Source organism: Orbicella franksi, chromosome 2, assembly GCF_964199315.1.
Source record: "Orbicella franksi chromosome 2, jaOrbFran1.1, whole genome shotgun sequence".
In the NCBI taxonomy this organism is placed as follows: Eukaryota; Metazoa; Cnidaria; class Anthozoa; order Scleractinia; family Merulinidae; genus Orbicella; species Orbicella franksi.
Window position 1 is genome coordinate 38,542,624 of NC_138146.1, and position 27,497 is coordinate 38,570,120.

The 27,497-nt window shown below is 38.9% G+C and overlaps 3 protein-coding genes across 3 annotated transcripts in view; 1 reads left to right on the forward strand and 2 right to left on the reverse strand.

Annotated features, from left to right (window-relative positions):
• LOC145470158 (uncharacterized) overlaps positions 1-3,305 on the forward strand; it is a 3,437-nt gene extending 132 nt beyond the window's left edge. The window contains exons 2-3 of the mRNA XM_081453995.1: positions 37-224; positions 2,862-3,305. Coding sequence (XP_081310121.1) covers positions 74-224; positions 2,862-3,190 — 480 coding nt within the window. The 5' untranslated portion in view covers positions 37-73 and the 3' untranslated portion in view covers positions 3,191-3,305. The remainder of the gene's footprint in view (positions 1-36; positions 225-2,861) is intronic.
• A 2,010-nt stretch (positions 3,306-5,315) lies between these two features.
• On the reverse strand, positions 5,316-12,599 carry LOC145474083 (uncharacterized). Its single transcript, XM_081455105.1, has 7 exons — positions 12,272-12,599; positions 11,024-11,284; positions 10,166-10,420; positions 8,371-8,601; positions 7,274-7,519; positions 6,495-6,607; positions 5,316-5,400 (listed from the first exon to the last, which is right to left on the reverse strand). The coding sequence occupies exons 1-7, from the start codon at positions 12,425-12,427 to the stop codon at positions 5,316-5,318; spliced, it is 1,347 nt and encodes a 448-aa protein (XP_081311231.1). The 5' UTR covers positions 12,428-12,599.
• Positions 12,600-13,753: 1,154 nt separating this feature from the next.
• LOC145479772 (uncharacterized) lies at positions 13,754-26,973 on the reverse strand. The gene is made up of 9 exons (XM_081458219.1): positions 26,365-26,973; positions 23,384-23,794; positions 22,554-22,758; positions 21,862-21,952; positions 17,550-17,597; positions 16,170-16,333; positions 15,218-15,290; positions 14,858-14,890; positions 13,754-14,148 (listed from the first exon to the last, which is right to left on the reverse strand). The coding sequence occupies exons 1-9, from the start codon at positions 26,732-26,734 to the stop codon at positions 13,915-13,917; spliced, it is 1,629 nt and encodes a 542-aa protein (XP_081314345.1). The 5' UTR covers positions 26,735-26,973; the 3' UTR covers positions 13,754-13,914.
• Positions 26,974-27,497: the final 524 nt, after the last annotated feature.

The window sequence follows — 27,497 nt, forward strand, 5'->3', positions numbered from 1 at the left end:
ATACTTGCGTTTATGATGCCCTCAATTATTTTTCAGGGAAGACGTTTGCTCACAAGTCTATCTTTCTCTAGAAATGGCCTTTCTGTTTTTGACTTTTCTTATTCTGGCACTGCCAGAAGGATACAAGGCTGAAGATGCCTGTTTTAGAGTGGTTGGACGAGTTAATTGCGGTTCAACGGAGTATGTGCCAGTCAAAGTACAGCTGTATGATGACGACGACAATGGTAAGTGATCTCAGTTCCTTTTGGCCAGGCATAGCTAGACATTATTCGTATCTCCGCTTTTGCATCTTCGTGGCAAGGGATAGGTAGACATTATTCGTATCTCTGCTTTTGCGTCTTCGTGGCAAGGGATAGGTAGACATTATTCGTATCTTCGCGTGTGCCCGTCACGAAAATTTGTGTAACAGAGTCGTAAAAAAGATCATAGCCCTGTATGTAGATTAATGATCAAAATAGCAAAGTAAAGTAGCTTTGGTACACGGTGATGTTTAAAGCTTACAGCTTGTTAGGCAGTCTGTAGAAAGTATAACATTTCAAATGAACTGAAAAAACCCAGCAAATTAAACCCAGCTGGACATAGGACACCAGCTGGCTATGGGCTGTTTAATTTTTAACGTGGCGCCCATATTGAACTCGACCCCCCTGAACTCGTTTCCAAACGTATCGATTCGAGACTCGGGGTACGAAATATAGTGCCTCTGACCAAAATTACCGCTGTCTGACAGTGGTCCATTTACAAAGCGTAGCGTGGCGAAGTTGAATTTTGAATCACCGCAGACAAACCCAGTTGTTGACCAGAGAGCAATTTGACCCTGGAATATCTTCAAGCAAATCCAGTCCTAACCATGAAGCCACTTCGCCTTCTTAATAAAATACCGTCTGCCTATTCGTAAAATATCCATCAAAAAGACACGTGAAAATAAATTCTCATAGAGGGTATTCGCCGACGGACCGGTGGGGACTGATACTCGGTAAATTGATTAGAACAGCTCTCAAGTTGTGTACTGACTTTTCATAATGTTGGTTTAAAGTTATCTTTATAGTTGCATTTATTTTGTAACGTTCCACCAGAAAGCGCGGCTCAAGAAGAAATATTAAAAAAAAAAAACAACAGAAATACCGTTACGTTAGGAAGTGCAGCCGGGTGATGTTTTTGTGTCATGTATTTCTCCTTGCTTATCTTTTACCCTCTTCTGCTATTTAAGTGCACCTAACACTGGGCTCCTTTGCAACCGTATTTTTTGTCGGTCCCATTCAAGGAGCATGGCAACGACACAATAGAGGGAGAATGGAACCGATTCGAAAAACGGCTGTAAAAGAGGTTTACCTTACCCAAACGTATTTTGTTACTAAGAAAATCCTCCACCTTCAACAAACACATTTTACCATTTCACCTCGAGATTTACTTTTTACGTACACCACACGTTCAACAAAATACCAGTCATTTTAACCCACAATTGAGCTGCGAGAGGCATGGATCTATTCTTGATCTGACGTCACAAACTTCTTTGCATTGCATATTTCCAACCTCGTTCCCAAACTCTCTCTCCTCTGCTTCTCGTTGGGAGAAAGACCCTGGTTGCGGCTAGTCAACTCTGGGTGGTAAAAAAGTCTTTTGGGCGGGAGGGGTGGCAGAGTATTTTGATTGTTGCTGACACAATCTTTGAGGGTTTCAAAACCTCAAGCAGTCGCTAAAAGCTACCCGCTTCATCGGGGTTCGAAGTCGCATTTTGCTGATGAAGAATGCTACATTATTTCTGCCGTCTCCAAAGACTCTCGTTCACAAAAAAAATTGGCAGTTGGATGAACACAACTAAACTTTTCGACGGGTTAGCACATGTACAACGTCAGGTACCGAATCGAAGTGAAACCAGTGGATCAGTCTCTTGAATATTTGAATTCGGAGGTAATTTATTTTCTTCGTTGTGTGGGATTTTGGATGTTAAAAAAGGTATTTCTGTCACACGGTCGCCGGTTAATTCAATTTAGGCAACATGAAACAGCGAAACGGTTTAGTAATTCGACCGTCTGGAATTGAAATCAGAGTACGCTGGATATATATATATAAATATATTTTGTCTGACCTGTGTGAAGCTTTGAGTAGGACTGGAGAATTTCAAAGGTCTAGCTGCCCGTGTGTGATTTAAAGCGATGTCCAGCAATCGCGTTTCTTTCGCTTCAGTTGAGATCGACAAAAATTATTTGTCCACTCTACCCCGGTGGAAAAATTTGTGTCACAAGTAGACACGTGACCAGCTGCAACCAGGGTCTTTCTCCCAACGAGAGGCAGAGAAAAGAGAGCCTGGGAACGAGGTTGATCTCTTACAAGGCAGTTTGTAAAGTCAAGTATGAAATGGACCCGTGCCTCTGACAGCTCGGTCAAATAGGTGGGTACAAATAACAAGACATTTTGCTGGCTCTATGTAACGGGTGTGGCACATAAAAAGTCAAATTTCGAAGTAAAAATGGTAAAATGTGTTTATTGAAGCGATGAGAATTATCTTAGTAACGAAAAACATTTGGGGTAAGGTGTACTTTAAGACTGTGCATGTAGTGGATTTGGGCAAGCCCCAAAGTAACATGGTATGGTTGTGCGAAAACACGGTATGATTTTACAATGATTCCGGGAAAAAAAAACCTCGATTTTGGATGCCTGTGAAATCTTTACCGCTCGGATTAGAAAACGAGCTCTTTCGTCTTGCCCGTGTAGATTGGACTGAAGTCTTAATGCTAGTAATTTGGCAACTCAAGTCGCCAAGAAACTTTTAAAATTTCCGTCAGTATAGACGTTTGTCAATTACGGTAATATTATCACTGATGCTGTTACGAAATATTTAGCGGCTCCTTGTTTTTCAATAGAGGATGATTTAATGACCAGGGAATTCGGATATGGGCGTTTCCCAGAAGGTCCCACTCGAGAGCTTACACAAGGCCAATCCATGATCGTGTCAGGCTGCGCCTGGGACTTTTCTTCAGATGCTGATCCACTGCTGAGGCTCAGCAAATACAGCTGTAATGGAAAGACGAGTCCTGTGAAAATTGCACTTGACCGAAGCCAGTGTAACTACCAGCTGAGCCAGTTAAAGTACGATAACAAAGATGTATCCAAAACTGTTGGAACTTATCAGTGCTGGGGAACTAAAGTGTTTCTCAACAATGGAACCTTGACTCAACGAAATGAAGACTAAAATTAACTGTAAAACAATGCCTCAAAAGAAACACATTAAAGTATAAAACGCATAACTTGTAGAGGCTGGATTTTTTATAAATAAGTACTTTGTTTCGGTTTGACGTTGCGTTCGTCCTGACAACGCATCCCTAAGTTGTGGATATCATCTGATTTTATGATTTTCCTGTTATACCATTTCAGTTGGTATTTATTCCTTCCTGTGTCTTTCAGTACCCTTTTTATTCCAGCAAAGGATACTTTTCCTGCATACCTAAAAAAAATGCCTCAAGGTTTTTCTATGGAAAGAAGAAAAGGGGAAGTCCAAAGTGCTATTCCACAAATTTTGTCGAAAGAGTCGTCGGGATATTTTTCAGTTATTTAGTCGTGTACTTTTCAGAACGGATTATCACTATCTATTCACTGATTTCCTTTTTCAAAAATTAGATACTGCGAGCCCATCATTTGAATTTGCGGTGACACAATAGGATTAGACAGAGATGATGGGCTCGCAATATCCCAACGTACCAAGAAACAAATATGCAAGCTTTTCGCCGACAAAAACGTGAAAATAACTATTGAAGCGAACAAAAAGGTGGTAAATTACTTAGATGTGACCCTGGACCGTAACACCGGAAAACACTATCCTTTTATGAAACCTGGCAACGTACCATCTTATGTACACGCAAAGAGCAACCATCCACCGAACATCATCAAACGAATCCCAGAGAATATAAACCAAAGGCTGTCGAATATCTCGTCTGACGCAGCTAGAAACAGTTAACAAAGCAGCACCGATGTACCAGGCAGCACTAGGCAAGACCGGATATGCATACAAACTGAGGTTCAACCCGAAATACAACAGGGAAAAACCCCGCAGGAAAAGAAAAAGAAACATCACGTGGTACAATCCACCCTTCGACACGAGAGTGAAAACTAACCTGGGAAAGAAGTTCTTGCGTATCGTCTGCGAATGTTTCCCCAGAGGACACGCCTTAAGACCTATATTCAACCGCAACATCCTTAAACTATCTTACAGCTGTATGCCCAATGTCAAGAGCACAATCGACGCACACAACAAGCGCCTGCTGATTAAAGCAAGCCAACCCAAGCGAGAGCATAAGCGACGCCAGTCTTTGCAATTACCGCAAGAAAGAGGACTGCCCGTTAGAGAACCAGTGCTTCACAAGAGGCATCATATACCAAGCCACTGTAACAATAGAGCAGGGGAGCGAATGCTACGTGGGAGTAACGGACACAGATTTCAAGTCTAGATACTGATCAAGTATCGATCTTTCAGCTGCCAAAGATGTTTGCTCACTTTGGTGTCATTATTTTGTTTTGCTCTCGTGTTTGAATGACATTTGGTGATTTCGCCATCTCGTCTCGAACTCCGTGGCAGTGAGGCCGACGTATGTTTCTGTGCTTGTGATGGTGTCTTGGTACACTACTTCCTTGACTAAGCATTTTAAAGGACATTTTAAAGGACGTTTGCTTAGCTCTCTGCAGTTGCAGGGTTTGGGGGCTGTTTTTTCTTCAGGAGGCGTGTTCTGTCTTAGAATGGTTTTGTTGTTTCCGTCGATGATCTGTTTTATGTTAGGTGAACAACTATAACTCAGCTTAAGATTATTTTTGTTAAGAATTTTTCTTTATTTATGGTTCGGTGGGAAGCAGTTCTCGATCAATGGGAGTAGACCAAGTATGATTCTAGTAAGGTGCTGCTGCCTGTTAAGTAGCACGACTTATCGACAACTCAGTGCGCCTGCGTAAGTACGTTTCGCACGATTATGCACGAGTGAAAACAATAGAACTGTATCGTGTTTTATCAGATGATTCTGGTATACAGTAGATCAGCTAATACGACCACCTGTCTACACCCCGAGGTGGCTGCTCACGAGAGTTTGGACATACAGAACTTTGATGGAGTTCACAACAGACTCATTCTTGAGACAGATTCATTAACTTCTTTATTTTACCATTGATTAGTAAAAATCTGCAATGCTCAAAACTAGTCTTTACGGATGTCACTGAAAGAAAATTATCATGATTAAAATTTACAGTTTTAAGTGATAGACAAAAAAAGATAACATGACGTGATAAAACATTTACACTCGCTCCTCTTGAGGTCAGTTTCCTGTGACGTACTGTCAGTGAACGACATCATTTGCGAAACGTTCGCCGATTAAAGACAGTCTTTTCCCTGACTTTGCCATGGATGCGTTAGGTTTGGGTCTATTGGATAACAGCAAATAAAATAAAATAAACTGAATGCTTTAGCATCTAAAAGGCAAAATCTAGTTTTTTATTTGTTTTTCAACTGAAGCAGACTATTGCTGCTTTTCATGTGACGTCATCATTTTCAAAATAAGAAATTACCAATCCTTCTGAAGTTTTAGCTTCATCAGATGAAAGACCCTCTAGAAACTTGACGTTTTGCAGCGTTTAAGCTCGATAGGGTTCCTCATTTTGAAATAGGGCACGTTTGAATTTCCAAGTTTATACGTTGTGACATTAAAATGGCGGCCCGATAAGGTTCTCGAGTAGGTCAAAAGATGAGTTATTGTCCAAGGCTTTGCTAACTAAGCTATTTGTTGCTCTCTATAAAGTGTTAATTTCAATGTGTCGGAGCTCTAGAGTAATAACTTCTCGTTTCAATGGCAAAACTCGATGACAGATATTTCTGTTACTTCACGGCCGCCATGTTTGTGTCCCTCCGAGGGACACAAACATGGCGACTTCATACAAAGCTTTATAAATTTGAGTGAAACACTTCTCCGAATAACGGGAGAATGAAAAACTACACAGACCTAACTCTCGGCGAGATTGTTTATATATCAATCATCTTTCATATCCCAGCTTCTTGAATTTATTCAATGGTTATGATTTTTATTTTTGATGGCGTGACACTGCAAACTAGCCATTATGTTTTTCTGTTTTGAAGTTTACAGTGTAACTTAACTTTATTACATTGTATTTAAAATGACATTCTATTGTAAGTGGAGAAAAAGACTGACAAGTTAAAACAAGAAACTATAACAAAATTGAAAACTAGATTAATTCATAGCTGGTATGATGTTAGCTGAGAAACTCCACTGCTCCTGAACTCTATGGCCACAATACTATAACATCCAAATAAAAAATAACAATTGTCCAAACTGTAAGAGGAAAAAATTTTGACTTCTAAGTACCATTTTTAAAAAGAGGGAGAAAAAGCATAAGAGCATTAAAAAATAAAGATTTTGAATGCTATTCTTGCGTATTAGCTAATGATCCAAACATCCATCTGCCATCAGACATTCGTTTTATTATACTCATGCGCAACTTACGTGAAGCCGCTGGTGTTTTCTCGGTCCACTCTTCTGCTCCTTATCTGTCGCAGCATGTTCTTACGGCAGTTCATTAACTTTAGATGATTCATCCGCTGTTTAACATCTTGAACCTGAGAAAAAAGACAAACTTGCAAATTCAAAGCACGATTCAGAAGTTTCAAAAACTTCCCTCAATAAAAAGCTAAAAGGTGAGTCAGTCTCCATTGAGTTTGTTGCTTGAAAACTGTTGGCAATGTCTGAAAATGTATTTGTTCATGAAAAGATATTCAGTCTTTCAGAAATAATCTTTGCTTCACTTTGCGTAGTTCACGTTATATATACACTTTACGCAAGAAAAACAAACTGCGAAGAATTTAATTAAACTATAGTGAAGTGCTCAAGGCATATACACCTTACTCCAAAATGGCCGCTATTTTAGTATTCTTTTGTTTACTTGAAAATGAGCCCTTGTTGCCTCGTTTAAGGGAAAATATTCTTTTGAAATTTCGAGTTTAAGAATGAGGCAACAAGGGCTAATTTGCAAGTTAACAAAAGAATACATAAATGGCGGCCATTTTGGAATAAGGTGTATTTTTAAGACGTGTCAGAAGAATGCGGAACAGAAGGAATGACGTAACTGTGAACCAGTCGCCGAAAAAAATCGAACTAAAAAACTGGGAAATGGTTGAACTGTACCACTTTAAATCTTCTATTTTGATTGGTTATTGTTGGAGGCCAGTGAGAAATAACCTTTTAAACATTTCATGTAGATCCGGCCTGGGAAAACCAATCCTTACCTTTGATATGGCGAAGACATCCAGTAGCTGCTTTTGAACGTCAATCAACATGTCGATTGCCTTAGTTTTTTCCTCATCGCCATCAGCAATATCACTCTTACTTTCCATGATCCTCCGAGCCTTCTCATGCGCTTCTTGTATGGACACTTCCTTCTGGAAGGACTTCCGTACGAGCTCTTCCTGCATACGCACCTTGTTGTCTTCTTGATGCTGTTTAATTTCAATCTTCTTTATCTTCTTTTCTCTCTTCAAGGCGGAATAAAAATCACTTTATATTATTTGATGCTGTATCTATTTCTGCCGTTCTCTGTTTGGCTGCCCTACTCACTAACTATTCTGTTTTAGATAGTGAGTAGCCCAGCAGTGTGAGATTGTTAACAAACTGCCGGCCGCTTCGTGGGGTTTTTGAAATGTCTGGGAATAGGATTTAGATAAAGTTTTAAACGGCTCGATTTCTATGCGTGATAGTTGACGAGAGCTGCACTCGCGTTAACCATCACGCGATAGAAATTTTGAGCTCATAATCTATTTGTTGATTAGATACATCCATGCCGACGGAAAAGTGAGCTAACATTGAAATGTAAAGAACTTTAACTGCAGATTCAGCCGAGAGTCTCTGCGAATGACGTCATTTTGTAGTTAGCATGACAAACGTAACTAGCGCCAGTCTCAAACTGCGCGTTAGAATGACTAATTCGTAGAAGTTTCAGTTACTGTCCTCACAAACAACCATGACAGAACATCTTGTGAAGAAAATTCGTAATTGCGGGTATCTATAACGACATAAAGTTTGTAATACTTAATATAATGTTAATTTTAACCCCGGCATACAACGCTTTCACACCAGTACATGTATCACTTTTTTTTAATAAAAATTTTATCTATGAAAGCTCGAGTTGGGAAAGCTAGAAAGTTTCGTTGGCAATAGAACAATGGTGAAAGCCAAGCCTCTGTCCCTGTTAAAGTTAAGTACCAAATGTCCTCGGCTTAGTGTCCGAACGAAAGACTCAAGCCCAGATAAATCGTAAAGTTATTTGAATGCTTACAAGGACGTTTTGGTTTCAGGTGGGCGGATAAGTGTACTAATTTTATCAAACCTTGAGCTTGGAGAATATTTTCAGCAGCTGTTCTTGAACCTCTAGGAGTACATCGGTTGAACCTCTTCTTTCGTTCATTTGTTGTTGATATAATTCAGCTCTTCTGTTTCTCTCTTGTTCTATGAGTTCTTTCTCATTTTTTCGCGGTCTTCGTCTTATCTCTTGCAGCATCATCTCCTTCAAGTCCTCGGTTTTCTCGCGTTGACTTTCTTCTTTTGCCGCTTTAGCGTCCTGAAAAGAGGAAACGGCAGGCTATAATTTCCGCTCTTTATAGAGACTACTGACTGTGATTCCCGGGGGACTCCCATATCAAAATGACGGGGGTCCTCGTCGTATCTGGATGTATCTGGATGTCTCTCCCAGTATTTTTAAGAAAGCCAATGCCATGCGCAATTTTTAAGAAAAACCTTTTAAGGTTCTTAATGGATAAACATTTTTAGAAAAAATGACAGTAGGTAGTTTTGGTAGTTTTAGTAGTTTTAATTATTGTATATTTTATATTTTAGATCTGTGATACTTGTATTTCTTATTTTAGATTTTAATACTTTTTATTTTATAGAGGACCTCCCTGAAAACCACGTATTTACGTTACGGGCGCTTCCTCTTTAAAGATTGTTTTTATTATTATTTTTTTTTTTAGGGGTTGAAACGCGGTCTTGGCAGCCCTTGGGGTGTTTAGCCTTGAAAGGTCCACCGCGGGAGCTTTTGCGGTACATTAGGGTGTTGAGCAGAACAAATATGACAGGAGTTAATGTGTTATGAAAGAATTGGTACCTCTTAGGGGGGGAAAAATTTCAAGCCACGCCCACAAAACAAGATCTTGGTACCTCTTAGAGGTTCTCTTCAAACTTTCAGACGAGCACCCCCATCTTTTTTACATGGGAGTCCCCCCCCCCCCCCCCGGGCTGTGATTTCACTGGTGGTCCGCGCAACTTTTGACCACTTTCCTTCAGCCGGAGAAAAACTCCGTCGATATCTTATCTAAAAACCTCTTTCTTGAATCCCACTTTTCTGAACACGTTTGATGATTTTTTTTCGAGTTTAACCCGTTAGGACAAAATATTCGGTGAAAAGAATATTACCGTGTAATTGCTGGTTCTGCTGTTGGGTTTTATCGTAATAGCATTTAGTCTACTATCCTTGGTTATATTGGCTACAAATTCACTGAGTATATCAGTTGTAAAGAATTTCAGTACCATATTGCCCCTGCTAATAAACTCAAATTGGTGGGCATCATCATCTTAGCCATTGCACAGATAAAATAAATTACAATATTTACGGGGGAAGCCACATGAGCCTTAGCTGGTTTTCATGTGGGTCCTCCATCCTGGGCGAATTATAATTTGGAAACGTCGGTTTTTGTGGCGGGACGAAAACTCGACCCACTCATGGCACCGGGACGGAATCGAACCCGGGCCACATTAATAATGATAATAATGATCATGATCATGATCATGATCATGGTCATGCTCATGCTCATGCTCATGCTCATGCTCATGCTAACGCTAACGCTAATGCTAATAATAATAATAATAATAATAATAATAATAATAATAGTAGTAATAATAATAATTTACCAGTTTATATTGGTAGGAAGCGAGCGCTCTAACCACTGCGCCATCCCTGCTCCCCTGTTATACAGTAGCACTGCATTTCTATTTACTGCAATCAAGAAGCCTAACGATATAAACCATGTTTTCTCTTTTGGCTTCCTCGCCAACTTCATGCCTTTTGTGCTGAAAACCGTGACGTTACAAACGGCTAATTTTCCCGTCCTTGTTAAATACTAACTCACCCGCATCATTTTAAAAGCGTTTTTCAAATCAGCATGTACGTGATTAAGCTTGTCGTTGGTTTCGGCCATGGCAATTCCTTCTTCGCTTATCGTCTCTGTCAACTTTCGCATCTCTTTAATCTTTCTTTCTCTTTCTAACTCAAATTCTTGTCGAGCTTTTTGCCGTGCCATATTTCTCAGTAATTCTTCATGCATTTGATTTTTTGTTGTTTCTACAGTTCGTCGCTCACGTTCACAGTCCATTTGAAATTTTGCCTGAAACGTAACATAACGTAAACGAATTTTAAAAACGTGGATCGAATAGAAAAAAAAAAAAGACGTATAATTATTTCGCTCTCACGATAACCAGTTGTTGTCTGACTCGGTATTCCATATCAAGCAAGCTATTAAAGTTTTGATTTGTAAAACACTAACAAAATAATTCCAAATATGAGAGAGGAGATAAACGAGAGCTAAGAAAATATAATTTTATTTTCGTTGTTTCTTCAATAGTCTGATACATCTGTTGTTGGCACTCCCCCTGCTCCTTTTCACGGTGTTGTGTCGCTTCACATGCAAAAAACAGTTGTCCGCGTGTAAAGAGGTGGTATCTACTGCCAAGTTAAAGTAGGGAGGGAGAATAAGTCGAATGATAGGTTCACATCTTTGCTGACGACAATGTGTCAACTGTAAGGTAACCAATGGAAAGTAAGAGATCGGTGTTTATTGAAGTAGTGAGTTTGTGAGAAAGACAGACAGATGGACGGACAGGCAGACGGACAGACAGACTGACTTACTGACTGACTGACTGACTAACTGACCTTTCTTTCATTCGGAAGGAAAGGGAGAGAACAAAATATATTTAACATTATAGCTTACATCATGAATAGCAAACAGATGTAAAAGTTCCTGATGGACATTCGATAGCTGGCCACTTTGGACATTGATGTCAAGTTCTGTTTCTTCCACGTCAGCGGAGAAAGGTATTGACATTCGGCGAGCTCGCTCAACTTCTTCTGCCTTGTTAACCAACTTTATAGTTTCATTTATGTCGGAACCTTCAAGGTTTTGCGAATTTTGTAACAGCGTCGTCCCGTCTATCAACCAGTGCTCGTGTTCACTTTTCAACTTTGCCACGTTCTGTACAAGGAGCGATTGAAATTGCTAGTTAGTAAACATTTAATAGACAGTAAATAACTCTTTGTTTGTTTCTTTTTTAGACTGCCCGTCTGTTTCCCAGTTTGTATCGGATCCGATACCTCACCAAACTACAAGCGGTAATTGAATGCTTACATAAAAAGCGTTTCATTAGGGGCTGTGACTTGCTGATACAGTTTGTTTACGGCGAGTTCGACATCTGTGATTTGTCTAAAAAGGAAAATGTGCACCTCATACTGCCGCCAGTGGTTCAGTTCGTAGCTCCTCCTTGATGAAATATAAAATTATATTTTCCCTTGTGCACGCCTGTGGATGAAACTAATTAGAAACTATTTTCCTCCCAATAAGTCGCAAGGATTTCTTACGGAAGATCATTTTAGCGGTCCCACTGCTTTCTTCTTGCTAAGCCCTGAGTCATTTCTCAGTTGTGGCATTATGATTCTTCAGCTATCGACTGGTAGCACATTATGATTAATTATAATATGCAATAAACTAGTCAAAATATGACTGAGAAAATTACTTCACTGTGATTGGCTGAGAGCAGGCAACGTTTGTAGTTTTCTCGGTCACATAATGCTTGAGCAATTAATTTTAATGAGGGATTAATGCTACTCGTGAAATTTGAAAATTCTTTCAAATATCACTCGTAGTAATTATTATATTTTATCTTGTTTCAGAGTACATTGCTGACCTCACCTTGAGCGCTCAAGTTGGAAAAACTTTCTAAAAACGTATTTCGTCGCAAACCAAGTGAATTTTAATTGCATGAGTTAATTTTGATTATATGAGTCGCTCAGACATGAGATTTCACAAAGTAATTGAATTAGAAAATTTCAGGCTAGGTTTGGATAGAGCTGTTCTGGAACAAATTTTAGAGTTTGAAGAACAGTAACTTAATGTTCGGTTTGATGAAGGGCTCTTGTCTTAGGTATTCTTTCCTTCCAGATCATTTATTGATTTCGTTAATACCTTATGATGACCACAATGCCTCCTTAACAAGCTTCTTACTCCCATAATCTCTTTTTCAATCTCCTCTGGGTCAAAGTCTGTATCATTATCTTCATCACTTTCACTGTCGCTTTCTTGTTGAATGGGTGGTCCACTTGCTTCCCCACTCTCGCTCATGTCCGTGTTGATTTTTGACCCTGAATCACCCTCTAAGGTCCTCTGGCTCTACACACTTTTCATACAGTCGTCTTTATTTAGAGTGTTACGTAACAAAGTAATTAAAGTGAATTACGTAATTCCTTCCAATATTTTCCAGCGCGCACAACTGTCCAAGTATTATTTTTTGTTGTTTCGCTTGACACCAAGTTATGATGTATAATGTATCATTGCGTTTTGCTGGCTTTGTTTTAAAAAAAAAATCAGAAATGGTTTCACTTTGGTTATGTCTGTATATAACTTCATGCAACATAAGTTGCCGGGAAAATGTCAAATTCTATATTATATTATATTATATTATAGGGCATGGAGCGTTCTTTTGCGCATGTTCGGTGGCGTATTTTTCATTTATTTATTTATTTATTTATTTATTTATTTATTTATTTATTTATTTTTTGTGCACCGACGGCCGATTTCTTAAGGTTTTATTTACGGATTTTGCATTCTTGCGTTATGATCGCAGAGGGAGTTTGATCCATACAAAGAGGACAGGACAATAAGGTTTCTAAAGACAAAAGATTATCACAAATCCGCAATAAAAAATCGCAAATGATCCCCAGTGGCACGTGGTATGAACTACTGAGTTGTACGATTTCTATTGGTTAAAAACTGTCCAGGGTCTTGTCCAGGGAACTTTACAGCATCGCGCTTGCGCATTATCGTTACACAGGTCCTTAGCATGTGACCTTTGCCAGCGGCTCGCGCTTGCATCAAGGTCAACAAGCCAGTGCATGCCATGTTATATTTCTTGACGCAACTCAGTCAATACACGAAGATGTGTTTTCAAGTCGATTTACAAAATTCTCGGTTTTATTTCACTTGGAACTTTGGTCACTCTTGAAGTGGAAAATTATAATTTCAGGGGAGACAATTTCTACGAACAGCGAGGGATTTCCTGGTTGCAAATCCGTACTGTAAGATAATTGAGATTCCACGCGCGGTCTCATTGGTGTGTTCAGATGAGAGTTCGCGCGTATTTTTGAGAACTATTTTATAAAAGCAACAGGGTACATTTCCGTGCTTACATGGCTTCATCTAAACACTAGCGGGGGGGGGGGGGGGTGGGGGAGAGTCGTTTGGGATTTTCCAAACCCCCTTCGTGTTTAAATGAGGCTTTGTGATGACGGAAAAAGTGCGCTATTGGTAAATTAACTGCAATCTGCAGGCCCATGACTTCACTCCTCCATCCTGCCACTGTATGGATTTTTTTCTCAGTAGGCCCGACTTCGCTGTCACTAGCCAACTGGACTACCCTCCCAGCACTTGAGATTCTTAACAATATTCTACTTCATTTTCAATGTGTTTTAATTTAATTTATTTACAATTTGCAGCGCCTAATACAATAATACTCAAGAAGTCATTTATCACTAAACAACTTGTTCCAGCTTGGTAACTTAATTTTCTTTACATCTCGTCTAAACTACGGAATATTTCATTCAGCCGTCAATCTACAGCTCTTGATGCCTTCCCTCCTCCTGTATTGTCTCTCCAGTCACCTCCAGCTCATCATCATTATCGTCCATATAAGCGTCATTCGGTTCTGGACTGTCCATGCCTGGGGGAATATCTGGCTCTTTTGCCCAGTCTATAAACCGCTGTATGGCACGACGAAGATTTCTCTGTACTTCTTTCTTTGTAACCTGGTCTGAAGTGTTGGTTTCGTCGCGTAGTTTATCAAAAATCTGTGATTAAAGTTAACGAGAAGTGACCGTAACATAATGCGTAGTTGTTTATGACACGCACAATAAAACAACTTACAGTGATCAATATCACAAGTAATGCATGGCCCAATTCCTAACGGAACCGTCCTCTAACTAATTAAAGATTGAACACGAGTACGCGCTTAATACATGAATGCTTCCGAGCTTCAAATGCACTGGGAACGGATAACATAGTACTCTCGTTAGCCTGGGAATAGCACTTTGTCAGCCTTGATGACATTCCAGTTAATGTGAGTAGTGCCCCTGGCAACCTGAATAGATGTAGGTTGTATCTTTGTAGTTCGCAAATCGATTCCGTTCTATCTTACCTTTTTCTGTCCGTTGTTTGTAACTGTATCATTCCCATGTATTACAATTTTTTCTAATTTTTTCTATTTTGGACGATAATTTTCCTTGTGTTCGAGTCCATGCACGTCTCCTTTAACAAGGAGGATAATTGAGGATAATGTTTAAAGAGGGAATCACACGAAAAGCAGAGATTTCTGGAGGGTTCTCGAAATAAAAGCTATAAAACAATAAAAACAAAGCTATTATGAAACAAGATTTAAAACAGCAGCAAAAGCGAGAAAAACAAAAGCCTATTTCAGGATTGGGGAACAGAAACCATTTGTACTTGCTACAAACAGTTTCCATCACTTCTCATCTGAAATTAATGTCTTGTTTTACTTACAATCTCTGCGGTGGCTTTTGTTCCTTGAATCACCTGTGTTGGGGAAGCAAAAAAATTTATTAAAAGAAAAATGCGACCGCTTTCTAAATTTACATTCTACATGTTAGCAACCCAGTACAGTGTATACATGCACATTCTTAAAGATTTAGTCTGTGTAAATTATTCGCGTTTGCCGATCAAAAATTCATGGGAATCCCACAGCGCAAAACTGATCAATTCTTCTCGTTCCTTCTTGGTTCATTATCTATATTAGTTTTGCCACCATTTTGGTGATTTTGACCATTTTGATCGAAAAAAATTCTTCAAAAAATAAAATGACACTGCACATGTGTATCTGAGTAGCTGATGACTGTTAATTACCTCAACATAAGCATTGATAAACTTGTCCTTAACCACATGCCCGTCAACAGCCAGTAGCTCATTAAGTACATCCCTACAGTGTGGTGTAATATTAACAAGCACATCCAGTTAGTACGCATAGCAAATTAACATATAGAAATTCCCAAAATTGGTCAATCACAACACCATTTGGGAGAAAATAGGCTAGAACCTATGTACATGCGTATCACAATAAATGATAGAGATCTATTTGGTAAGTGGTTGCCTCCTTCTAATGGGAGGACCATCATTTTTACCACATTAAAAAAACAAACATCTTGTATGTGTTCAGGAACACACACAAGATAGAGATACAAGATACACATAGAGAAAGTTAACTGATAACTTAAGCACAATTTACATTTAATGCATGTACATATAGATGAAGGATTAAGGTTGCAAAATGTTCCAACTTATCTTGCAAATAACCAGCAAAATATAACATGCGCTCCACCCGTATCGCAGAGCTCATGGGTTTGAATTTTTCAGGCCTTATTTTTATAATTCCTTAAGTTGTGTACATAACTGTGATGATCACTCGAGTCTTTACATAATATTCTTCACTTTCCAGCAAAACACCAAACATCATTATTTTGGAGGTAGCATAGCCGAGTGGTTTAGGTCACTGGTGTTGTGATCCGGAGGTCCTGGGTTCAAGGTCTCCACCCTGCCACTAGCGGGATTTGTTTCTCGGTGGCCCTGAGTTCAAATCCTCGGTCACGCTTTGTAAATAGCCAACTGGTCTGCCTCCTGCCAGCTGGGATTTTTAACTATGTTACGTCTATTTGAAATATTTCTTTCCTTTGTTTCAGTGGCATGCCTGTAAACTATCTAAGCTTAGTGCTTGTATAGCTAAGTGCATGACCACTATAAATAAGATTTACATTTACATTTTACAGCAGAGAGTTCCAACTGAAGAGGACACGAGTATTACCTGACTTGTGACACATCGATGACCCCATATTCTGCCTCTTCAGTGTTACTAACATCTGTTCCTTCAAACTTGAGAACAAGTACCCTCATTTCATCACGACTTAAATTCCTGACATCATCTTTAGTTATAAATCCTTTTTCGTTGCCGCCAAGCCAGTCAAACATCTGCAAAACCAAAAACAATTATTATTTTTATCAAGTAGTACTTCTAATGATTAATGTAGAGCTTATTGTCTTGATTAATTATTCTGATCAGCACCTTTCTCTGAATGACCCGCCCCTTGGGGAACCTTGCCAACCACCAACTACCTAATGACAAACTGCAAACAACTTACACAGATGAGCATGATGTCATGTTTTCATGTGATCATCATAATATCCAAGGTCACAGTATGATGTTTTATTTATTTAGAGTCCTCATAAGAGGGAATTGGAGTCACAGGTTTGAATAAAATTTAACAAGATGAGTTACTAGACCTGATCTGACAAATTCAAGCAAACTTATTGTTCAGGTTCAGATCTATTGACCTGTTGACTATTGATACCTTTTTAAAACTTAATACCTGGAACCATGCATAGTGGAAGCCCATTGATCTGGCCACCAAAGGGCTGCCAAAATTATCACTTGTCAGAGTGGAAATATAAATTACTGACTCAGCTTTTCTAAATGGGCTTAAAGAAAGTGCCTGTAGTAACGAGGTGGTCCAATATTAATGAGGTGGCGGTAGATTAATGACAAGATTTACGCATAATAATCACCATGAAACCATCTTTAAATCAGCTGACGTTTTTTCATCATTTGTCCCCTACAATAATCATTAATAAACTGAATGCATATGTAACTATGGCTAGATAATACTCAACATTCTTTCAAACTGTTTTAAACTCGATTCTCATACCTATAGAGGTAGTGTCACATGGAATTTCTATTTATTTATGGAAGCATTCACTATCCTTCAACTGACTCAATTGAAAAGGAAGCTTAGCTGATACATGTCACCCTGTACGTTTTAAAAGTAACTTGACTAGCATATCTCTCTTTATGTCCCATTTGCTGTTGTTTTGTTTGCTTTGTTGCTAATGATGTTGTTGTTGTTCTTGTATTGCTAGATGCTCTCTCAAAAAAGCTTTAAATTTGTGATTATCACTGTCTGTGTTTATTTCCAACAGAACTGCAGGTAGCCGTCTGGTATGTCATAGCCTTAAAATCAGTTTTACTGAGGCTGCAGCTACTACTGAGATTATTAAAATAACATTAAATAAACAACCTGAGCTGGGCTTACTGTAGCAGGTATGCTCAGTAAAATAAATTAAATGCTGTAGTTATTGTCTCTGCATATTTAAATAATTATTATAACTGCACTTGCATGTACATACTGACCAATAAAGCATTCTCTTTCACACCTTCAACATAACTATACAACCCCACCTAAACAAGAAAGAAACCACACACTGAATTCAGGTAAATGCTTACACATGTAGTATAAACCAATTATTCTGAAAATAGTCACAGTCATAAGTCAGGATTTTCTTCTTCATGTTAATTAGCCACTAACTGAAAATAATAAATAGAAAATGAATAAATAAATATATAATAATGATGATAATAATTTAATAAAAATCACTAATTAAAAAACTTTACATGATAATTATTTACAGCACAAAACTATTTACAAGAACAATTGTAATACAGTCGTTAAAAAGGAAGCAAAATGTAGTTTCCAGAAATAACTAAAATTGAGAAGACCTCAGAATTGGGGTTGAAGGGTGGTAAGGGGTCCTGGTGGAGTATGCTGAGGCCACCAGGTGTCCTTCACAAATGCTAGGAAATGCCTACCGTGTCACAGGCTCTGCCACCAAGTCAGCTGTCACATGTCCTCATCACAACCCCGGTAATGCAGTTGTGCTGCAGCTGAGTGACAACAGCAAAAGGCGGGTACCCGGCACCTTTCAAATAACAGGATGTTGTGGCTAAGGGAAGGACACCCTGACAGAAAACACAGGCCCTCCAGGTTGGGGGTTGGGCATGGGGCCAGTTCCTCCATCCCGTAAAAAATTATCAATTACGGAAGCCAGAAACTCTAACAAACAATGTTACATGGGGAACAGCACAATTACTTGCCTAATTCCAAATGATAATTTTATGACATGGGAGGATGGGTTGATGACGGGAACAGGTGTAAGCCGAAAGGAAGCCTGTTCTCCGATAGAGTCGTTGGCTTCTCCCCAATCTATTATGAAGATAGGAACGTGGAACGATGTACCGAATAGGGAAAACCGCAGTTTTAGCAAGAGAGATGAGGAAATACGACATCGATGTACTGGGAATCAGTGAATGCAGATGGGCTGGTTTTGGGTGGATGAGGGTACAAACAGGTGAAATGTTGCTGTACTCAGGAAGGGACGACGATGCACAACTGAGCGGTGTCGCCATGTTGCTGAGTAGGAAGACAACCACCTGTTAAATTTCTTGGTCTCCTGTGAATGATCGAATTATCACAGCACGGTTCAACTCATGTTATATCAGAACTGGCATTGTCCAAGTGTATGCTCCCCAAACGACGCTGAGGAAGAAGCAAAAGATGTCTTCTATGAGCAGGTGCAAACAGTCCTTGACAAAATCCCAAAACATGATATAGTGATCCTGATGGGGGATTGGAATGTGAAAGTTGGGGATCAACAAGATGGTGTAGAAGGAGTGGTGAGCCACCACGGAGAGGTCAGAAAATGGGGAACATTTCATTGAACTGTGCACAACAACAATATGGTCATCACAACCACTTTGTTTCCCCATAAGGATTTCCACAAGCACACATGGGTATCTACAGATGTCCACACCAAGAACCAGATTGATCATGTGGCCGTCTGTGGAAAGTTTAGAAGATCAGTACTAGACACCCGTGCATTTCGTGGAGCCGATGTCAACAGTGATCACCACCTAGTCATCGCAAAGATCAAGTTGCAGTTGTGTAGAGTTGAGAAGAACAAAAACAGATTAAGGAAGTACAACGCCGCCAAACTCAAAGTGCCTGAGGTGGCGCAGAGTTTTAAAATCAAACTTTGGAACAGATTTAGTTGCCTGGCAGTGATGATCATGATCAAGATGTGGAAATTGACTGGAAGAAGATCAAGCAAACTTACCTAAAAACAGCTGAAAAGGTTCTGGGGTTTCAATCAAGGTCAAACAAACCATGGATCAGTGCTGAAAGCTGGAAGAAAATAGATGACAGGAGAGAGTTGAAAAGGAAAATGGATTCCACCAGATCAGAAAGGGTCAGGGAGCAGCTCAGAAATGCATATTCAACCAAAAACAAGGAGGTGAAGAAACAGCTCGAGAAAGACAAGAATGACTGGGTAGAGAAGGTCGCTGAGGAAGCACAGAAAGTTGCAGAGCAGGGCCACCTTAAAACAGTTTATGATGCTACCAGGAAACTGTCAACCAAGAAGGGCAAGACCATGGATATGATAAAGAGCAAAGAGGGAGTGCTTCTGACAAAACAATACGAAATTCAAAAATGATGGAAGGAGCATTCCCTTGAAGTCTTGAATCGTCCAGCACCTGAAGATACAGGAGAGTTTGATCTTGAGGATGTGATTCCTGAATCTGAACCAATTGTTGACGTTGATGTACCAACAAGGGCTGAAATCTATGCAGCCTTTAAGGAGATGAAGAACAGAACCACTGGGGGAGTTGATAGTTTGACCATTGAGATTCTAAAGGCAGATTTGGAAACATCTGTGGATGTCTTACACTACTTCTTGCATAAGGTGTGGGAGCAAGAACAAATACCAGAGGACTGGCAATGGGGATTGATAGTGAAACTACCAAAGAAAGGCGATGTCACTGAATGCAACAACTGGAGAGGCATAACGCTTATGGTAACTTGCAGCAAAAGTTCTAGGCAAAATCATAATTACATGAATACGGGATGGAATTGATACTAAATTGTGCCAAGAACAGGCAGGTTTCAGGAAGGACCGCAGTACAACGGAACAAATATCTATACTGTACAATATCATTGAACAGTGTATTGAATGGAACGCTAACCTTTATGTCTGCTTTGTCGACTTCGAGAAAGCATTTGATTCTGTAGATCGTTCTGTACTATGGACGATTATGAGGAGCTACAGCATTCCTGAGAAGACTGTGAAGATGGTGAAAATGATATACAGTGGGAGTGAATGCGCTGTAATTGATGGGTCAGGTGTGTATGATTGGTTCGAGATCAAAACCGGTGTTAAACAGGGTTGTTGTATGTCTGGGTTTCTTTTCCTGCTTGCTGTGGACTGGATTATGAGAAAGACCACCAACCATGGGAACACAGGCATCAGATGGAAGTTCAACAACTTCCTAGAAGATCTTGACTTTGCCAACGACCTAGCCCTGATCTCTAGCAGTAGAAGTCATATCCAGACTAAAGTCAGCACCCTGGGATGTTATGCAAAAATGACGGGCCTCAAGATAAGCACAGCAAAGACCATGATGATGTGCTGGAACAACACCGCAGGCAGAAAGGTCCAGATCAGTGGGAAAGAACTGGAAACAGTGTCGAAATTTGATTATCTAGGAGGAACAGTGACCCAGGAGGGGGGTTCAGATGAAGGCATCAAAAGCAGACTTAAAAAAGCCAGAGCAGCATTCAGCAAGCTTAGAAACATATGGAAGAGCAGTCAACTGAAATTGAAACTAAGCTGAAGATCTTTAAGTCCAACGTTATAGCTAGTCTGTTATATGGTTGTGAAACATGGCGTATGACTAAAAGAGATGCGACCAAGCTGGACGTATTTCTACATAAAAGTCTGAGAAGGGCTTATGAAGATCTATTGGCTTATGAAAATATCAAATGAGGAGATTCGAAAGTGGGCTAACATCAGTACCATCAGTGAGCAAATCTTCCAGTGGCACTGGAAGTTCATTGGCCACGTTCTAGGGAATGGATTCAAATAAACATCCCAAGACAGCATTAACGTGGGCCCCAGAGGGAAGAAGAAGTCGTGGCAGACCGAAAGAGACTTGGTGGAGAACTGCAGAAAAAGAAAAAACAGCATTGGGTTTTGGCTCATGGAGCGAGGCAACAGTGGCTGCTCGTGACCGTGTGACATGGCAAATGAGAGTGTCTGGCCCTATACCCACTTAGTGTTATGGTCAAAATCAATTAAATCAGAATTGGAAGGACTTGTTTAAAATGTCACAGAAATGTAGCAAAAGTTTTTGTGGTTTGTGTTGTCAATTGTGCACGAAAAGTAATCAAAAAACGAACAAAAAGTACTCTCAAACTTTACAATATGTATTCTACTAATTATGGAATCTTACTCATTCTTGCATTAACACTAGTTGCTAATAGTAAAAATACAAAATTGATAAAAAATACATTACATTATTAACTTAATTATAATAATCAGAACAATTTAATAATGATGATGATGATGATGATGATGATGATGAGAATGTGATGGTGGATTAGAGCAGCAATTTTCACATGTTCATTAAATAAACATCAGGCTTTCTTAACTCAATTGCATGTACAAATTATACATCAACTTATTAGACAATATTGCATGGTGATCACCTGATGGCACAGTTGTCAAGGTTTGTGATGGAATCTTTGTTTTTTGTTTTTTGTTTTTTTTGTCTAATCAAAGAACAAACAACTGTATAAATTAGGATAATTACTCATTGAACTTATAACTACCTGTTCAAACTCTACTGAATCTTGAGTTTTCATTTGAATTCCAGCCTTATCCAATTTCTCATCACTTCCAAAAAATTCAAGCATACCTCCCCTACAAGAAAGTACATCATTTACCAAGTCAAATGATTCACCACTCTCAGTAAGCTTCACTTTACATGTACATGGTCTTCTATAGCATATATGTTATGTCAGTTGGCATAGATGAATTAAGTTTAAAACACATTTTCAGAAAACAAAATAATGCATTTACTGCTCTGTTGCTGACACTCTGAGAAAAGAACAGCAACAACAATCCACACAATTTAGTTTAAAGCAATAGGTTTGTTTGTGGGGTTGTGCTTAGATTGAAAACAGAAATATGTACAGTAATAATATGGTAATTCTCCAATTCTAACAATTCTACAAATTCTAATAATTTAAAATTCTAATAAAATAATTCCATAATTCTAATAAAACTTAAAATCCGTCACGTTCTTGCTTTGCGTTTGAATTGAGTTCGTATTTAAGTCTAATTGTTTAATAAAAATGTCTTTTCTAACTTTGACAAAGAATTGCTTAAAATTATCAGTATAGTATCTATGGTGCTCCAAAGTACAGCAACCCAGTAGCTTATCGAGTTTTTCATGTATAATATAGTACGAACAAAATCATGGAGTAGATGATTAAGCATAGTTTTCTAGAAGATCACATACCTGACTGATTCTAGATCAGTGTTACCCATGCTGAGGTTGCCATGTCCAGAGTATTTCCAGTCCACATCCATTTCACTCAAAGGTTTAAACCCTAGCACCTCATCGCAACCACTGAAATCAATGTTGTCAAAACCATCCAGGCGAGAAAATAACAGTGCCACTGCTAAATTATTTGTACCATATGAGCTCACCTGGTGATAATAACCTGAATAACATTAAATACAGAATGAATTTAAATGCCATGAAACACAATCTAAAAACTAGTCATGCAGTGCCATTTGCTCAAAAGAAAATTTGACAATTACTATTGGCATCAATACAACATTCCACATACTGTATGTACCCACCCAGCCACACTTAAATCACGTAATTATATTGATTAGTTAATTCAGCGGGGTTTAAACAAAGGAAATCATTATGCTGGGACAATGTTCAGAAATCAAATCTTAATTTACATTATTAGCTTGTTACAATTTCTCCTAAGTTCGATCTAGTTTTGATTGAGAAGATATACACAAGACAGTGTGCCATTACATTTCCAAACATCTTGAATTTTGTCCAGAATACTCTGCTACATGTCGTATCTTCAACTCCCCTCTTGGTGTTTAGAAAAGTGGTAAAACATGTGTAGTCTCCTGTGGTTAATATATTATCTTCAGCCCCATCTTCAGTGAGTAAAAATAACAGCAAGTGCCTTGTCAAGCTAGCATTTATCTTAAGCTTCAAAACCACGCAATAGCTACAGTACTAAATGTATTATCACATTGTTAAAAAGAAATAATAAAAACCCTAGATATTTCTAAGGCATGTAATCTATTTCAAGGACTTACTTTTGGGCAAGAAGAGACAGTCTCCAGCATTTACCGTGACAAATGACCATGGGACTTCAGCAACCTGGGGATACTTCAACAAGTCAACTTTTAGCACATTAATGCGCGAGAATCCCCCGACCATTTGTGGAGGCTCCCATGCCTTGTATATTTTATCTTCATACTTGTACTCAATCATTTTCCATTCCTTTGTGCCATTGTACAAACAGTTGATCGCATTGTAAGCATCTTTGTGAAGTATACTTTTAGTACCTCCACCGCTCATCCATAAGTCTACTTCAACCAGTCTGTTCTTCAGAAGGCCACATGTCAGGGGGGGAATGACTGTCACATCTGGCCACATTGGGGTGGGTAACTCTGAGACTACATAGAGATTGTTGTTTTCTTCATGGTAATGGCTGATGAAGTTTCCTTAAAAAAGAGAAAAAAAAGTGTTTGTAAAAGGTGAAAGAAATTAAACAATTCAAAGACTTAAAGGGGATATGCTGTTATTATATTGATCAATTAGCTATAATTTGTAATGTGTAGATTTACCTTCAAATCAAAATAAGCCTCAAAATATGTTAATTCACTAAAAATGATAAAAAGACTTGAGAGGAAATAGACTACAATTTTAACAGAGGCACAAGAATTATTATAATTATGATAATTTGGGACAGATAATTAATGGCATCATTTAAAACTTAACGGTACTTTTGGCTAATTTTTTCAAAATGCAACTTCCTTGGAATAACTCCTTTTATTAATGGCCTTTGTTGTGAAAATGGATCGAGCCAAATGTTCCGATTTACACTGTTTATAATGCAAAATATCTATCTTACTACTGTTACGATTTATTTAGAATCAAACATACAGCAATTATTGTTCTCTCCGGTTCCCAACTCGATCTGGGACCAGACCCTGGTGTCTCCACTCTTTGCGTCCCCAGCCACTCCTCGCCAGTTGTCACTTAGCGCAAACATTAAGTAGCAAATAAATGTGCTTCACACATAATTCAACATTTGCTGATAATTTTCAAGTTTTTCTGTTTATCATTTCCATGGAAAATTATATTGATTTTGCTAAAAAACTGAAAACTTCATATATGCTTTCGAAACTAAAGATAAATTTGTGAAGACTGGTAACCTGGTAACTTGCTCAAAATGTTTTTATGAGCAAAATACCAGCAAGTTGCCAGTTAACCAATCTTCACAATGCTTTGAACGAAGCCAAAATACTACTTCTGTGTGTGGTCTCAAGCACTGAAGGACTTCTCAATAGATTTAGATTGCTGATAAAATTAAAAGACATCAAAGGAGAAAAACTACAAATGAATTAACATGAATTGTTCTCATTTGCATGCCAATTTCAAGGATCTACACAGGCCCACAAATGATCCCGGCCTGAGATGTATGATAACACAGGATGTTCACTACCTGCTTAAATTTGGAGACAATGGAGAATTTCCATGTGGATTGACTACATTTTTGCATAGCTTTTGGCACAGAGGAGATTATTGACAGTAAAATTTTTTGCACGAGCAAAAGCAACAGTTCTACTTGTACGGCATGCAAATAAATCTATCTAAAGAACACTGCGGAAACTTACACAGAGGAATCTTGTGCACTTTCGTGGGACCCCATGTCTATCCAGGACGCACGTATAAGAAGCAGACAGGGAAAAGTTCTAGGTGGTTAATTAGATGGCAGAGGCATCTTCAAAGATTCCTGGTTTTTTTTGCAGTGCGTTTCCTAATAGAAAAATTTATACAGTCCACACATGTCAATTTGGTATTTTGTGCAGTATGTCTGAGGTGCCTGTCTTTTCTTCTCCTAGAATAATTGAGAAAATATGTAACCATCCATAGGCTTTTCATGGAGTCCACGCCATTCCTAACTTTTTGCGGTGGTCCTGGGTTCATTTACGGTCCAATATGGGGATCATTTGTGGTCCAATTTGGGGATCATTTGCGGTCTGGGGATCATTTGCGGGCTGGGATCATTTGCAGGCCTGTAGAGATCTCGCTAACCATCATGGATTTTATTTATATGAAGCCCTATGCAAAACACGCTATTCCAAATCATATACTATAACAGTGCAAAAATGACCATTTAAAAAACTAATTATATAGCAGTCAGTTAATCCAATATCGTCAGCACAGCTATTATCCTTTAATTTCTGAAAACTGTCCAATTTGGGATTTAATTTGGACAGTTTTCGATAAGGACTGAGTAAAAACGCAGAAACTGTCCAATTTGGGTAAAAATAGGACAGTTTGTCTTGTTTGTCTTTGTTTGTCTTTGTCTTGCAGACTTGTGACAATCCCCGGCAATCTCTGAAGATCACCGGATATTTTCGAAGCTTCCCCAAGTTTTGGAAGATCAAGGGCCCGGTCTGTCTTTCTTCAGAGACAGTTACTGTAGTTTTCCTTGCAAAGCTGTATTACCTCATGAGCTATATAAATTAATAAGTAACAGGACTACATGCTTGTCCAATTTGGAAATAATTATTAGATTAAAAAAATTCCTCTGACAGCCAAATTGGACTTGGCCTTCGGCCTCGTCCAATTTTGGCTGTCCTCGGAATTTTTTTCATCCGATTATTTCCAAATTGGACAGCATGTAGTCCTATTACATGTACAAACAACGTTATCCATGTAAACTTCATCTAGGTATAAATAAGCAAAATATAAGCTTAATGTAAGCCCCATTTTGTGAATATCGCCTACAACTGAAACTTTATAAGAAAGCTTACATTTTGTAAATGTAGTAAATAATCTACAGGTATATGATAAAATGAATTAGTAGGTTAACATTTTATTCGAACTAGTTTTCACAACCTTTATTTTTCTCACCCACCTGTATTTTGTACCCTAAGGCTCGCCAGTAATATATTCGTAATCGTATTTTTAAAAAAATGAGAACGTTTTATTCTATTCATGTTAAAATGACGTGTCGAAACCAATGAGAGAAGAAGAAGAGAAAAACCTCTATAGCACTTACCAATTGTATCTCTTCCAACTCCTTTCGCACCAATCGGTACTTTGGAGCTCTTTTCTTTCTTTGCTTCTAGGCGAACCTCCAAATCTGCAAACTTTTCTTTCAAATATTCATCAGTCCATTGAGTAAATGCTCTTCCGTATTTTGCGGCTCCTCGGAGCACGACAGCCTTAGAGGGTCGAACATATTTAGTCCAAAACTCTTGAGGAGATGGCATTTCCTGTAAATCGTCCACTAAGTTGGTTTCTGGTGGTCTGTGAGAACCTAAAGGCCTCAAATGACCAACAGGGACATGAAGATTGTCTGAAGAATTCACGCTTACAATTAGCACTGAAGACAAGATGAAGCTTAATAATAAACATCGGAGAGCCATAATCTTAAACCTTTCCACCAAAAAGGATTACACGGAATAAAATGAATGTTTCCTCTGAGAAATACGCTGGATGTGAATAAAAAGAAGACAGAAACTCCTGTCAAAACTCACACTCAGGTTTACCTGATCCTGTAGTTGGTCGTTACTTGATAAAACAACATTCCCAACACGGGTACGCTGCGTGTTCCGCGTGAGCAGAAACGCAGCAGGAAATTTCGTTGTTCTTTGTTGCTTAGATACGAAAACAACCAATAATTTGCTATTTTTTTGGAGACAGGTGTTTTTGTTTTCATTGTTCACAGAAATAATAATTTTCCTTTTACTGAATACTTTATTCCATAGGTTAATAAGATAAATGGTGAGCCATACCAATCCTACCCTAGACAAGTTGGAAGTTTTGCTCTTTTGCGCGCTCAATGGCTTACGGGAGAGTGAGAGCAATATAAGGCACATAACAAATAATTCAACTGTCATCTGCTGTAAACACAAGCTAAACATGCCCAGTTGGTAATTTTGAGGAAGATGAGGGAGGCTTTCATCGGATCTTAAATTTACGGCTCCCCATTAAACCTGCCGACCCTGCAAAGCTGGCGGCATGTCGAGCGCGCGCGTGTTTTGTTTTAAGCAAAAATTCCCTCGCGGCCTCGCCTGAAGCAGGGCTCTTAAAAGTAGCCCAACCCTTTTCAGCCCTGCCTGTAGCATAGATCAGGGGCTCCACCGGCGAAATGCAATTCCGTAGGTTAGCGGCTCCCGGCCGATAACT

Bases quoted from the DNA above. Each gene is read 5' to 3' on its own strand.
- LOC145474083 (XM_081455105.1), bottom strand. From the start codon at position 12,427: ATGAGCGAGAGTGGGGAAGCAAGTGGACCACCCATTCAACAAGAAAGC. The intron at 10,421-11,023 runs GTAAGCTATAAT...GTTACGTTTCAG, and splicing joins ATCTGTTTGCTATTCATGAT to GCAAAATTTCAAATGGACTG. The intron at 7,520-8,370 runs GTTTGATAAAAT...TCCGCCTTGAAG, and splicing joins AAATATTCTCCAAGCTCAAG to AGAGAAAAGAAGATAAAGAA.
- LOC145479772 (XM_081458219.1), bottom strand. From the start codon at position 26,734: ATGGCTCTCCGATGTTTATTATTAAGCTTCATCTTGTCTTCAGTGCTA. The intron at 15,291-16,169 runs GTAATACTCGTG...ACCACACTGTAG, and splicing joins ATCGATGTGTCACAAGTCAG to GGATGTACTTAATGAGCTAC. The intron at 14,149-14,857 runs GTAAGTAAAACA...CTTTAATCACAG, and splicing joins CAAAAGCCACCGCAGAGATT to ATTTTTGATAAACTACGCGA.